The sequence below is a fragment of the Cyprinodon tularosa genome, unplaced genomic scaffold (genome assembly GCF_016077235.1).
Source record: "Cyprinodon tularosa strain WSP-4 unplaced genomic scaffold, ASM1607723v1 ctg156, whole genome shotgun sequence".
NCBI classification, from domain to species: Eukaryota; Metazoa; Chordata; class Actinopteri; order Cyprinodontiformes; family Cyprinodontidae; genus Cyprinodon; species Cyprinodon tularosa.
In genome coordinates this window covers 1,028,642-1,044,332 of record NW_024038395.1, presented here as the reverse complement: position 1 = coordinate 1,044,332, position 15,691 = coordinate 1,028,642, and the positions used below count along the sequence as shown (strand labels likewise).

Below are 15,691 nucleotides of genomic sequence, written 5' to 3'. Positions count from 1 at the left end.
AGAAATTAAATGCAATAAAGATCTGTTTATTATGAATTAGGTTTAGATGAATGCGGATCTCTCCAGTTCATAGGTCAGCATTGGTGGCCCTTCCCATCAAGTAGCCCTCATCCTTAAAAAAGTTGGTGACCCCTGTTTTATGGTAACTCTCAAACTGCCAGTAGCAAATACAATTTGCTCCAATTCATATAATATAATGGGATCAAATCTGTTGACACATCTTATCCCTTTCCTCAAATATGTTTTCATCAAAATAAAGAAAATGTATTTATGTATGTAAATATCTGTCATAATATTAAGGTGTTTCTGTTTTGATTTTTTGTTATTAAATCAAGCAAACACAGCCGTTATGCTGTAATGCTTGAAGTTATTTAAAGAATTACAGAAAAGGTTAAAAACATCTATGATTTCACTGATGTCATTTTTTGTGTCTTTAGAGATTTTATTTTAAATCAAACGTCCATGATATAATTACCTTTCCTGGAGCCAGAAAGCTGAGCAGAATGTGCACTTTACCTTTTAAAAATGCTGTTTGAAAAGTATCTAGTAATGCTTAGAAATTAGGTAATTAAATATTTATTACAGGATTGTTTAGATTAGATGCTTTATGAATGAAACTATTCTTGATTTGATGGATTTTGCTACAGCAAAGCATCTATATTCACTTCCTGGATACTTAATACTTGTTTGTGAACAGAGTAAAGCCAATCACCCAATCACAGGGCAGCAACTCAGTGCCTTTAGGCATCAACACATAAAGACTATGTGCTGAAGTTTAAACTAATTAAACTGAATTTATTTAGGTGAAATACTATTTTCAGCTAAAAAGATCAACCTAAGGGGACGATTCACTAAATTGTGATTTAAGAGATTGAATGAAAAGTAGTCCCTGCTCAGTCTTGATTTCAGTTGCAAAATTTGGATGGAAGAGTTCTAATTCGTTATAAACTACAACAAAGTTTTTATGTTATGGAATTTAATTGATTTGTGTGACTACCATCTCTTCTCTGTGCTTATATTTTCCTTTTTCAGCGAGTTTTAGGTGAGGAGCAGCAGCGCTGTCTGTCAAACAGAATGGCCAATCGGCTGCCAGTATGGGCAGGGCTTTAACGTCATAGACACGTGTACTAGGAAACAGGAAGTAAATACAGAGGAGTCCACACAGCTACAGGTAGAAAGTGAGTAAAGCCGACTTTATCGTTTAAAAACTGCCGTTTAGATTAATGGTCCAAGAAATGAAACCTGGCCGAACTAAAGACATTGTTTCACGTAATTAAAAATAGTGATATTATAAAACATGCATGTTTTATTGTTCTGTAAGAGTTAGAAATTATAAATGTTCGAGAGCTTCTCATTGGAACATCCTGGATAACAATCAGAAGCCTTTAGCGTTTTTGGGTTATTGTTCAGGGCTGGAAGTAAACTAAGGTAAAGCTGAGAGGTTTTAATTGGAAGAGGTTTGATGTTTTCAGACACATTAAAGCGACTCACGGAGCAGCAACGAATGAATGACTAAGAGAAGTCATTTAAGCTTTAAAGTGAAAATGACAGCCCTCCATCCCAGCATTTAACCACAGCCTATATTTATGTTGGCAAATAAACACAGCTGTTTTCACTACTCACTAATGAAAGCAGCTTTCACAGCTACTGCCAGATGAAAATTTGTGTATGTTTTCGGAAAAGGTTTAATAAAGAATCTGGCTTTTGTTATCTTCTACATATTGTTAGTTAGAATCTCCTTTTTCATGTAAGTTTGCAGCGGTGTCACAATTAAACTTTATATTAGCTGTTTTTGCTTGCATTTCTACCCTGTGACATCTGACATAGTTGAACATTTTTAGTTATTTTTGTCATTCGGTTTATTGGTTCATGTCTTTTTTTTTTTTTAGGGCGTTTCACACTTCATTCAGATACTAAAACAATCATATTGTCATGTGTGCAATATATTTATTTTATTTAGGTCTATACGTTCAAAACCTGCATCCTATTAAATTACAATGAATATAAAAATTAAATGAATTAAAAGTACTTTGCTTTATGCAACAGAGTATTAGGGGCAGGCAAGAGATTATTTTTCTTCTATTTCGAGAATGAAGTCGTAACATTTCGAGAAAGAAGTCGTAACATTTCGAGAAGGAAGTCGACAGCCAACAGGTCTGTTGATGACGCTGACAGAGAAGGTGATTGGCTGCAATCTCCCATCTCTCCAGGACATGGGAGATTCCTGAGGCGTGCAGGGAAAATTGTGGCTGACCCCTCGCACCCCAGTCACAGATTATTTCAGTCACTTCCCTCTGGCAGGAGGCTGCGGTCCATCAGGACCAGAACATCCCGTCACAAAAACAGTTTTTTCCCATCTGCTACCGGCCTTATCAACAAGGCCAAGAGCCGCCCGTGACACTGGACAATGTTTCTGTCCCCCATTCAGGATTTCTGTGTTACATTAACGCACAGTCTACTGTGTGTATATAGCTTCTGTGTGTGTATATATATATATATATATATATATATATATATATATTCTATCTTATTTTGTTTTTTGTCTGCACCAACAACACCAAGTCAAATTCCTTGTAAGTGCAAACCTACTTGGCAATAAAATTGATTCTGATTCTAAAATTACGAGAAGGAAGTCGTAACATTACGAGAAGGTAGGGCTGGGCGATATAGAAAAAAAGCTTATCGATAAAAAAAAATGCATATTGATCGATATCGATAATTATTGAAAAGATCTGAAACCATATTTTATGTGCAGCTCTGCCTGGACATTTTATGATATTGCTAAATGATTTAATTTTAATAAAGAACAGCATTTTTCTCTCAATTGTTAGAACTACGTGGGAAACTGCCCAGAACTGAAAATATATATATATTTTTCCGTAATTCCCAAAGATTCCTCGGAGGCGATGCAGAGCCGCCCAGGGGCCTACACAGCTCATACTCCTGCGGGTGTGAGCGGCTGAGATGATAAAAAAAAAAAAAGTTATGTTATCAGACTTCGTTTTCACTGGTTCCCTATACATTTTACAGATGACTGTGGTTTGTTTTTTGTCCGACTTGCCATGACCGAAATACTGCCAAACTGGCGAACTACAAAAACCCTTCTTTGGAACAATTTCCTCCGCCTCTCCTTGCTGCAACATCTTCATGTGCTCTGTGTTGTGGTTTGAGAGGGCGGCGCTTGGTGACGGCGTGCCTGGGTCCGCGATTGCGATTGGTTGGGAGGAAGTAGTGACTATCATAAACCTACATGCTAGGCTACAATGAGAAGGAAGGAAAACTGTGTTTCTTTATCCAACTTTTATCGACTCTCTTTTTTTCTATTGCGCCACACGTCTATCGATCGATATATATCGTTATTGAATTATCACCCAGCCCTACGAGAAAGAAGTCGTAACATTTTGAGAAGGAGTCGTAACACTACGAGAAGGAAGTCGTAACATTTCGAGAAGGAAGTCGTAACACTACGAGAAGGAAGTCGTAACATTACGCGAATAAAGTTGCAACATTACGCGAATGAATTCATCATACCACAACCCTTTTCAGAAAGAAAGCTTCAATCTGCGACCAGCAGATGACGGCAGATCAGCTCCACCAATCAGCAACCTGAGTCCACTTTGGCATCCTGCCCAATTTGATTCTAGTTTGTTAAAAGATTTCCTTATTTGTGAAACCAGAGCCAAAGTATAACTTCACATAATGCTCAACATTCCTCATTTTAGGGAAGAAAGTGCTTCTTTCTTGTTTTTAGGACTTTATTCTCCTAATATTACTTTATTCTCGTAATTTTATGACTATTCTCGTAATGTTACGATTTTATTCTTGTAATTTTACGACTTTATCCTGGTAATTTTATGAGTATTCTCGTAATGTTACGATTTTATTCTTGTAATGTTACGTCTTTATTCTCTTAATATTACAACTTTATTCTTGTAATTTTACGACTTTATTCTGGTAATTTTATGACTATTCTCGTAATATTACGATTTTATTCTTGTAATGTTACGTCTTTATTCTCTTAATATTACAACTTTATTCTTGTAATTTTACGACTTTATTCTTGTAATTTTATGACTTTATTCTGGTAATTTTATGACTATTCTTGTAATGTTACGATTTTATTCTTGTAATGTTACGTCTTCATTCTCTTAATATTACAACTTTATTCTGATAATTTTACGACTTTATTCTTGTAATTTTACAAGTTTATTCTGGTAATTTTATGACTATTCTCGTTGCGACTTTATTCTTGTAATTTTACGACTTTATTCTCATAATGTTATGACTTTATTCTCAAAATAGAAGGGGAAAAAAATCTTATTAGTCAGGTTAGCCAAATAAAGTTAAAATAGATTTAGTGCAGTTAGTTTGGTGGCAAAGATTACTTGACGATGGGTAGCTAAATAATTTGTGGAGAAGAACAGTTTATTTTTTGGGTAAAAAACTTTTTGCATTGACCTTAGTTATATTTTAAAGCTTTAGCTGTGTCAGATGTGTTTTTACTAAGTATCTGTAGTTAACTTAAATAGAATCAAAAGTTTTTAGATGTTTTAAAAGCTTTTATTAACATCAATGCAAAGATGTCTTATAGGAAGTTTTGAGATATATTAATATATGTAATTGTATATAGTATATTCACAGTCTTGATTTATCAATCTTTGAATGAGGGCATGCCTTAAAATGTACAAATAATTTATTTATTTTGGATAAAAATGTATTAATTCGCGTAATCGTGCTTCATAAGTAACATTGATATTTTAACATTTGCAAATAGAAAACTTGCCACTTATTAATTTAATGAATATGTGGCACATTTGGCTTTTCATACACGCTTCACTTGCAATTTATCCCATTTATAGACTTCTGCTTTTGTGAAATGTTTAGATTTGGGCAAAAAATGTTGTAATCAGAATTTTCGTGTTGAGCCTGTACAGCAGGATTATTTATTCATCTTGACAGCAGAACCTGCCTGATGCAGCTGTAGACACGCCTGGTAGCCACATTGCTCAAATTCAAACATGGCAACTTCTCCACGATACCTGTTGGTCCGGTCTTAATTATAACTTCATCTAGCAAGAAAAACAACAAATTCTTGACAGAAACTGCTAAGTGTTTTGCTCCATCAGAGCACTAAGCTGTTACCGCCTGGGCAGAAAGTCGACTTTATCCAGGTTAGAGGAAACCAGAGTTAAGCTGCTCCGGTGGCGCATTTCTCAGGTGAAAGCGGCTGTAGTGTTTCTGTGTTTAGTGTGAAGGAGCCTCTGCCTGACGCACGAAGGAGGGGAACATTTATCTTCTGTGTTTTACTGTTTTTACCTGCAGCTTGATGAACTCTAAAGAGGCTGCATAACCATTGTGAAGAAATGACAGGTGGGGGTACTTCCCTAATACTGCAGTGGATAATACAAAGTAATAATAGGAAAATATTTTAAAGCAGTATTTATTTGCAGAACATTTTTAGAAAAATAAGATATAAAAATAGTTCATAAATGCAGTGGGCTGGTTCAGGGCCTCCCCCTCTACCCTGGGCCTGAGAGAACTGAACCATTGTCTCCACATCCAAGTATAATCTGTATGTTTGCTGACCAAACTGCCAAAGCTGTATTGTTCTTATCTTCAACCTACTGTCTGGTGACCTGATTCTCCAGTATGTTAAAAACATCCCCAGATTAATTACCATGTTATTAGCTAACTACAGTACCTTGGAGAATAGCAACTCCTGCATGTCCTAAAGTTGTTCACCTAAAAGGAGCAAATGCACATCGGCCAAACTTCTGCTAATGCTGGCTAAGCTCTGCACTGGTGGTGACATTAGCAATCTGCCCTGTTGGAGATCCTAAAAGCCTTTAAAAAAATTTGCAAAGCATCTGCAATTATGAAAACTACATTAACATGAAGTTGGTAGATAACTGTGTATAGGGGCAAAACCACGTCTTTTTTCTTACATATAATATCATAATATAACCGTCTGCACTGTCTTCTCTAAACAATCTGAACCACCACATTAGATTATACAGGTTTTTTTAGATGGTTGTCACCATCATGTGATCCCAATGTGGCCACTCCCACAAAAACGCAAACAAGGAAAGCCAGGATATTCTAATCCAGAACAAACAGGATTAGATGCTTGTTTGCTTCGTAATTTGATAAAACAATCCCAGAAGGTCAATGATGGGGCGGGTTGAGGACACGCGCGTGTTGATTTAAAGGGTGTCAGTCTGATGTAGTTCATTCTGTTGTTTTATCTTTCATCTTTTCCTTTGTCTGACTTCATTACAGGGCTGGAGGGTGCAAATGTTGTGGGGAAAAAAAGGATTTCACAGCAAACTGAAAAAGATAGTCTAGCAAACACCCAATTGAGTCGATCACACAGCCACACATACGTCCCATATGAGTCGTTCGTGCTTATGTTGCAATGTTTGTATGTTGGCCTCAATTTTGTGTTCCCTCCATTTTTTTCAGCTTTCAGAACCTTTTGATTTTGCTGTGGAACACATATTTACAGCTACTTTATGATTCTTGGCTATCTAAGATAGAAGGTTTTCATGATCAAGCAGTTTTGATGTTTTGTGTTGACTTAAGGTATAGTGGAGGATGTTCTTTTTCTGGGTGGATCATCAAAATAAGTGGTCAATTGTCAATCATTCTGGTGATATGTTTACATAAGGCCGTCCTACATGCTCGTCTCCATTTGCACTTAGCGTGGGTAAGTCTGACTGAATCTTCTTTTGGAAAGTAAGCTTGTATGAGCGATGCAAACAGCAACTATTAAACAGAGCATGCATAAGGAGAATTAATGCACGCTCACGCACACATTTAATAGTAGTTTCCTGTCGGGAGCGGGTACAGAGTTGTGCATGTGCATTATTTGTGGAGGAGCGGGTCTTTTCAAAAATTCGCCAAAATCTTCCATTATACCTTTAACTATAAAAATATTATTTATATGTTGGTTAACAAAACTATACAGATACAATAATTAATATTTTGTCACAATAAACCTGTTGTTGCAGATGGTTTAATAATTTAAAGTTTTCCTATGTTAGAACCACAAACATCTTTGTCTTTTAGTAATATAAAAAGAAGATAGAAAAGAAGAAATGAAAGCATATTTAGAAATATAAATGAAATGAGCATTTTAGACTGCTGCTAAATAACGACTATGCGATTACCTGCAGAAATTACCTAACTAGTCAAACAGAATCAGCCTGTGTGTTATTAAACCTTGTTATTAATCCAACTGTTCTGAACATGAGTGAACAAGGCAAAGGAGCGAAGCAGATTAATCAGTGGAAAAGCTGTGGGGAAGTTTACACGATTCAGTTTAATAATGAAGAAAAAGGATGTTACAACTGCAAACTCGCCAAGACATCATGGTCCAAGGAAAACCACAGACCACTTGGGAGACTCTTTAGAGACCCTTTTGAGTCTCCTAAGTGGGGCTAGTTGACAGTTGCCTTTTGTATCTCTGCTTCTGTCTCCTTGAACCCCAGTCGGCCTCGGCAGATGGCCGCTCACACTGAGCCTGATTCTGCTGAAGTTCTTCCTGTTAAAAGGGAGTTTTTCCTCTCCATTGTCGCTACAAGCATGCATGGTGTGAGGGATTGCCTTAGTCATTGAGTTGATGAAATCAGCTGGTTTTCCATAGATAGAAAACTTTGAGCAAATCTGACTATATAATCTGGTTGAATTGTCTCAGTAATATGCCTTGAGATGACGGGTTGAATGAAATTATATTTAGTTAGCAAAACCAAGAATTGTCATTCATCAAACTCAACAAACATGTGGAAAAAGGTGTTTGGGCTTAGATGAGACCACATCTGATCTTTAGTGGCCTTAATGTGAAATCTGTGTGACATAAGAACACACCATCCCAATGTGAAAGCATGCTATGAGTAGCATTAGTAGAGCTAAATGAAGGTAGATCCTAGGAGAAAACCTATTTTGGAAACGGACCATAAGAATCTAATGTCAAAAGACAAAGAGACTATGGAGGAGGTTCACCTTCAACGAGTTATATAAATATTCATATTAACATTCTAGATTGGTTAGGCTGATTTTATTTCTACTTTTCCAGGTGTGGCACCATGCTGGAAGGCTACAGCCCTGTGACCCAGGCCCTGCTGGGTACTCTCTTCACCTGGGGTCTGACTGCTGCTGGAGCCGCCCTCGTCTTCATCTTCTCCAGCCGGCAGGTAAACATTATTAGCATGAAGGATTCTTTATTCAGTTGAAAGAGTTACTTATGCAAAAATGCCAAACTAGAGATAACTTGAAGGTATGGAGAAATGGAGTCCTTGGCTTTCTCCATACAACACAAAATCAGGTTAATCTCACTGATTAGTATGCTAGGTCAGAATCTCCAACCGCCATTCAAACTTTTTTCCCTGGATTAGCAGGCAACCTTCTTAGCTTCTCATATTAACACAGAGATGTCCAGACGAAGAGAGGTTTCTGAGCGCTTTAGCTCGTATTTCTGTTTAGTCTGAATCAGTTTACCTTTAACTTAATTTAACTTCACCAAGATTTCCAAGCACCATAACAAAGCAAAACCGGGCTTCTGGAGGGATTGAAAAGTCTGAAATACAATACGTAGATATTCACCTAACACGAATGTTTTTCTGATGTCTTTTGGTAAATTGACAAGATGATAAAGGGCCTTGGTCTGGCAGGCAACAAACCAGTGATAAAAAATGTGGAGTCCCTTTAGACCTTTAGATGGGGAGCTCCATCAATCAATCGGCCATGACAGAACAGCCAGACAGCGGCCCTCTGTTACCAACTGACACATGACACTGGAAATTTGATCAAAGCCGCCTTAGCAAGCCTTCAATGACAGGCTAAATCCTCTAATCCAATCAGTCCAAACCTTTGACAGTTATCACTGTGTCTCAAAAGCCCCCCAGCAGTTTAATAGTTAATAACTTCCTGCTCATGTGAAATATGACTTCTTTTTTTCAAATCTTTGTTTATTAGCAAAGCATGGATCAGAACTGCGGGGAAAAGAAAAAAATACATGGAAGTGCTTTGGTTACCCTTAAAACTTCAATTTCTTTGTGATTTTATATGTTAAGCAAACACAAGGTACATAGCACACCGCTGTAGAGTAAAGGCAGGGGAAGATATGAAAACCGTGGTAATAATCTATCAGCCCCCTTTACTCCCCTTACCCCTTAAATGACCCCCTTAAATGAAATTTCTGTGCAAACAATTTCCTTTTAGAATATTTGTACGATGTGCATAAACCCAGGCGTAGTGAAAAACTGACTGTACACACCAGCTTAAACACCCCACACCCCAAAGTAAAACATTGTGCTGGCAGCATCCTGCAGTGGAAATACTGCACTGTACTGGGATAAGAATGAGAGTGGATTAGAATATGGAAACAGAGAAGTACATCGTCATGGTGCGTTCACACTGAACACATTAGATGGTATTATGTAAATGGTATATGGTAGTATAGTTGTCCCTTGGCTGTAATAAAAAGGAAGTAGGGGTAGTTAGCCAGCGCCGACCACACATTTGTAATGTACTGAGGTTGTGTGCTAAACCAGTTTTTTTTTAAACAGTGTCGTGTCTGATGATGTAACAATAAGAATAATTGTCTTGATGCCAAAAAGAGCCCAACAGATTTTACTTTCACAAGTGTAGCAGTATGGCAATTACCATGTTGCTCCACTTGTTTCATGCATATAAATTGCTTTATTATAATTATGCAGGGAGTTTTACAGTTTATATGGACACTGCAATGTAAATAGAACAGGAGAGGAAAAACAGAAAAAAAGAGAAAAGATGAAAGAAAGAGGAGATAGAAAGGAGACAAAAACATTTTCAGTCTGCTTCATCACCTGCAACGAGATGCAAAAAGAACAGCACAACCGAAAGACATGGTACGAGACATACAATAAAGCAACACCTTGAAACTATCGCTGAAGTAGTATTATTTAGTCTGACATGCACTCTGTGGTACCTGAAGATAAGAGTGTGGGCTTTCTGTATGGAAGTGAATCTCTGAGTACCTGGAACCAAGCACCCTACTTTTTTGGAATGCCAGCCAGAGATGTGACCAATGCTTTGTGTCATCGCTGACGCTTGGTAAAACCAGGTCTGAAACGCTGACTTGTAACCAGCCAGCAGCAGATGGTTCCCTCCATTGCTGAGACAGGGAAGCGACAGGATGTGGAACATTTGGCTGACCATGCAAATTTCCAAGGATATGTCAGGCAAAGAGCAGCACCCAAATGGAATCGGATTCGGTGTGAATCCACCATCGGAGGCTGGAGAAGACTTTACCCCAGCACTATGGCTGCTGTAAATATCCTACAAAAGGATGGTGTACACTCACCAGCCACTTTATTAGGTACACCTGTCCAACTGCTCGTTAACACTTAATTTCTAAGCAGCCAATCACATGGCGGCAACTCAGTGCATTTAGGCATGTAGACATGGTCAAGACAATCTCCTGCAGTTCAAACCGAGCATCAGTATGGGGAAGAAAGGTGATTTGAGTGACTTTGAACGTGGCATGATTGTTGGTGCCAGAAAGCTCGTCTGAGTATTTCAGAAACTGCTGATCTACTGGGATTTTCGCGCACAACCACCTCTAGGGTTTACAGAGAATGGTCCGAAAAAGAAAAAAACATCCAGTGAGCGGCAGTTCTGTGGGCGGAAATGCCTTGTTGATGCCAGAGGTCAGAGGAGAATGGCCAGACTGGTTCTAGCTGATAGAAGGGCAACAGTGACTCAAATAACTACCCGTTACAACCAAGGTGGGCAGAAGAGCATCTCTGAACGCACAGTACGTCGAACTTTGAGGCAGATGGGCTACAGCAGCAGAAGACCACACCGGGTGCCACTCCATTCAGCTAAGAACAGGAAACTGAGGCTACAATTTGCACAAGCTCATCGAAATTGGACAATAGAAGACTGGAAAAACGTTGCCTGGTCTGATGAGTCTCGATTTCTGCTGCGACATTCTGATGGTATGGTCAGAATTTGGCGTCTACAACATGAAAGCATGGATCCATCCTGCCTTGTATCAAAGGTTCAGGCTGGTGGTGGTGGTGTCATGGTGTGGGGAATATTTTCTTGGCACTCTTTGGGCCCCTTGGTACCAATTGAGCATCGTTGCAACGCCACAGCCTACCTGAGTATTGTTGCTGACCATGTCCATCCCTTTATGACCACAATGTACCCAACTTCTGATGGCTACTTTCAGCAGGATAATGCACCATGTCATAAGGCTGGAATCATCTCAGACTGGTTTCTTGAACATGACAATGAGTTCACTGTACTCAAATGGCCTCCACAGTCACCAGATCTCAATCCAATAGAGCATCTTTGGGATGTGGTGGAACGGGAGATTCGCATCATGGATGTGCAGCCGACAAATCTGCGGCAACTGTGTGATACCATCATGTCAATATGGACCAAACTCCCTGAGGAATGCTTCCAGCACCTTGTTGAATCTATGCCACGAAGAATTGAGGCAGTTCTGAGGGCAAAAGCGGGTCCAACCCGTTACTAGCATGGGGTACCTAATAAAGTGGCCGGTGAGTGTAGATATCAATTAGAAAGGACCAGTCAAAGTCCAGACTGAGGATCTGTGACAAGACTTTAAAAAGTGATGATTACAGAAGATCTAAAATAATTTGACTCAGTTTGTATGATAGTAAGAATGTTTATTATGGTAGTGGTACTTGATTAGCAAGTAGCATTAGCATCAGGCTCATCTGTGAGGCTGAAGACAGTGACGTTTTTGTTTTATGTATTTGTTGTCTCATGCTTTTTCTATGCAATAAAAAAAATGTATTTTATACACACACATACATACATACACATATTTTATTATATTTTTAGTTTAGTTTTTTTAGGTCAGGCCCTTATGTTTTAACAATTGCTGAGCCACACCGAGAGGAATAGTGTCCAATTCATTACGTTACTCTCTGTTTTGTGTAAGCTTTATTAGACCTTCTAGAACACTCTGTCCCATTTTCTAATTAAGATAGCCCACTGATTTCTTTGCCTGTCATGTTTAATTACATTTTTATGACTCTCACAGAACAGACTGATTGATTCCATCATTTGGAGAAAAAAACAAGCTAACTCTTTAAATGGCTCTTAGTGCTGATTTACTAGATCGACTCCCTGCACAGAACTGCCCCGCCTACATTTGCACAAAAACTAATTTTGTTTCTCTTTTGTTCTTAAGATTTCTGATATATCTGATCATTTTAAAACAAATAGAACAGTGGCAGCACTGAAAGCCGCTTTGTAGCTTTTGATGTGTATAAAAAACCCAAAATGGAAGCAGCAGAGTTTGTGTAGTGTTTCACACCGTCTGATATCATGACTCATTAAAAATAAAGGAATTTAAATACATGTCGGTGGAAAATGTTGCTTAAAGACTGGAGCACATTTAATTCTCCACAATCCAACCTGGTTAGATTTCAGCATAATAAAGTGCTGTTGTGAGAATGACAGAGGTAAAAAAAAAAGGCAAAGCTTTACATTTTTGTTTGGTACCTAATCCTGATTTAAATACTTTCCAGTTTTCATTATATACTTTATGTTTATATTTTAACATTTAGATCAGCTAAATAAGAACAATACAAAAAGGAAGTGATAGAGCACTTTGAGGGTTCATCTTTTTGGATAAATTGCTTACAAGCTTTGTTTAGACCTTAAATTACCCAGGGGTTGAGCCTAGTTAACTAGCCTCTACTCTGCTGCTTCACCTACATGCTGCTAAAGCCTTTTAGCTTCCCAACTCTACTTAAAGCAGAACTAAAGAGCCTTCAATTTTGGCTCCCCAAGTTTAGAGAAGCTGTAATGTTTTAATTGAAGGAAGACTGCATTGCCCATGAGGACAAGCGTTGTAAAGACTATGGCTAAATTAGAATTCAGGGGCTGCGTCCTCTGAAGGCTGATTACGTCATAGCGTGGCACCGAGGCCTGTTCGCATGCCAAGACTTCTCGTTATGCAGCCTACAAATGCGTCCTTCTTTTTGCCCGATTTGAAGGATGGTTCCGATGTATCCTAGCTATCCTTGGATATCTTAGGATTCCTTGCGAGACCAAGCAAGCCGGCTGCTCCGTGATCAGAAGGAAAAGGTTACTTGCCGCCAAACAGTGGTGAAAATTGGAAGTTCAGTTTAATGTAAAACAAATATTTGAATAGTTCCTTGAAAATAATAAATGAAAATAGTTTTTTAAATGGTTATTGAGTCAGATATGTGGCGGTAATGTTTGATTTATCGAAATTATTTTATCTGTTACTGTGTAAATGGGTTTGGCTGTAATTTCAGGACAGTTTCTAATATTGTGGGGACTATAAATCTGTTATGATTTTTATTTTTTTAATTATTATATTGCACAATTCGCCTAACTAAGTATTCTTTGTTGTTGAATATAAGAGATTTTTCATATATATATATATATATATATATATATATATATATATATATATATATATATATATATATATATATATATATATATATATTTTACATACATTGTTTAGATTTACTTTCTATATCATTACATTTGCTTTTATTTGTTCAGACTCTCTGTGGTTGTCACGTTATTCCAGTCCGTATTCTCATGAGTGTAGTCTTTGCTTACTTTACAATAAAAAAAAAGGAAAAAAAATGTAAAAAGAAACAGTTTTGAAAAGTTCAGTATTTTACTGCTAGGCGACAGAGGGTACGGGCAGTGAAAGCCACAGAAGGCTGGACCTGTTTGAATTCACAGCCAAAACTCTTCCGCTCTCCTTACTGAATTTGAATTCAAATTCCGCCGATATTGTGGTAAATTCCTGATCTCACTGCTATTGGATTGAGCTCAATTTAATTTTCCAGAGGCTGTGAAAGACGAATAGCGATGAGGTAAAGCTAATTGTGGTGAAGCAATATCATATGATGATGATGAAAATAAGAAACATTGGCTTTGCACCATATTCTTGTTTAGTGAGGTGGACCTCTGTCTTTATTTTGGATGGGGAAAGAGGAGGAAGTGACATCTGCTGTAAAGCTGAACATTTGTGGTTGTTTTGTGTGGCAGGGTCACTGCCAACCCCTCTTACAGTTGCTTGGTGTCAGTGACAGCTATACAGACCCCCTAGGGCCATGACAGACGTGTCCTTCTGCTAGTTATAACTCAGCATATAAACACAAAAGTTAGGAAATATTTTATAATGGTTGAAAAGGTACTAAATAAAAAAAAAAAAAACAGCTTAATGACCTGGAATAAGGAGCGTCTTTTAGTTTCCAGACCCTGACTTTCCAAACAGTCCACTTGCTGACCTGTAGGAAAAACTGATTAAATCACCTTTTTATTGTATTCTTTAGGTAATAAACATTTATTTTAAACAATAGAAGAAAACAGTGGTTTATTGATGTTTTTCATGACTGTATATGTGAGCCCACACAGATGAGGGGAGCCGGTCAGAAATAAATGTGGTTACCCTGGAGACAAATCTGGCATTTTATTCAAGGGCCCTTAAATCGTAAGAAAGGAACATCGGAAAGTTTTAGTGGCTTTGAATTGGTAAGGTCATTAACCCTCAGTAATACCAAACACAAGCAGCAATGAAGAAAACCTTTTTACTCACCTGACATTAAAATCTCTTTTGCATTTTAATTGTAAGGGTTTTATGTTTGTAAACAGCTTAGGATTAGAAAAAAGTAGAATATTAACAAAGACATGTTTGATATTTGGATTTTTTTTACTTTCCTCTCTATTCAGAGTTTGGTGTGCTTTAGATAAAGGATTAAAAATTGAATCATTAATATTTTTTTCCAATACAAATCAGAACAGAGTGTATAAAAGATAATTCTGTATATAGAACTTAAATGAATTTATATAGGTTCAATTTTAAGTGTTATTTTCCATATTTTCAATTCAGCAGAGGTCTGCAGAGGTTTCTATGTATTTTATGTCAAAGCTTTTCAGATGGGAGTCATTTTCTAACACATATTGCTGGAATTTTTTTATATTTTTCTACAACATTTGTGAACTGCACTAGTTTTTTTACCTGTAAAAGGAAAGGAAATGTACATGCTTGTGTTAGTCATTATTTTCTCCTTTTAGGCTCCTCTCAGCTTAAATTACCCTTGCTTCTGTGGCCTTTTGATTTGTTGAGATTGTGTTGCAGCCTCCTAAGTGAAATCTGAGTTGTTTTGCTACGAGGTTTCTTGCCTTTTTGGTTTCCTACATTTGGCTCTTTAGACACTTAGCAATGTTTGCCAGGTTGTCTCCACAAAGAGGTTAACTGAATGGTAGCTTTTATGCTGTCAGGGTTTCAGCACATTGATTTTATCTGACTTGTGTGCATTTTCTTTTCTGTTCTGCCCTATTCAGAAGCGGATCTTGGATGGAAGTTTGGGTTTCGCTGCCGGGGTGAGTTTGATTTCCTCTGAACTTTACAGTCACTCTTTCAGCCATACATACTTACAGCGCAGGTAGGCAGCTCCGGCTCTCTGAAGGTGTTTGATGTGTTTCATCGCAACCCGCCGAGTTTTTTTTTAAGACCCCGATAAACTCTGACACTTCCTGATGCCACATTTTATTTAATTAAATGTGAGAGTTTTCCTGGAAGCTGTATGGAGAGATATTTGTGCCATCGGTTTGAGCGCGCAGGAACCAATCCGAGCGCGCAGTGAGACAACACGCGCGCGCGCAAAACCGGTCTGGC

At 37.8% G+C, this 15,691-nt stretch overlaps 1 protein-coding gene across 2 annotated transcripts in view; it reads left to right on the top strand.

Moving 5' to 3' along the window:
- Positions 1-1,072: 1,072 nt before the first annotated feature.
- The window catches only part of LOC119780150 (zinc transporter ZIP11-like), a 241,477-nt gene continuing 226,858 nt past the window's right edge, over positions 1,073-15,691 (top strand). For both annotated transcript variants that reach the window (XM_038280061.1, XM_038280060.1), the window contains exons 1-3: positions 1,073-1,178; positions 8,075-8,192; positions 15,358-15,396. In XM_038280061.1, coding sequence (XP_038135989.1) covers positions 8,085-8,192; positions 15,358-15,396 — 147 coding nt within the window. In that variant the 5' untranslated portion in view covers positions 1,073-1,178; positions 8,075-8,084. The remainder of the gene's footprint in view (positions 1,179-8,074; positions 8,193-15,357; positions 15,397-15,691) is intronic.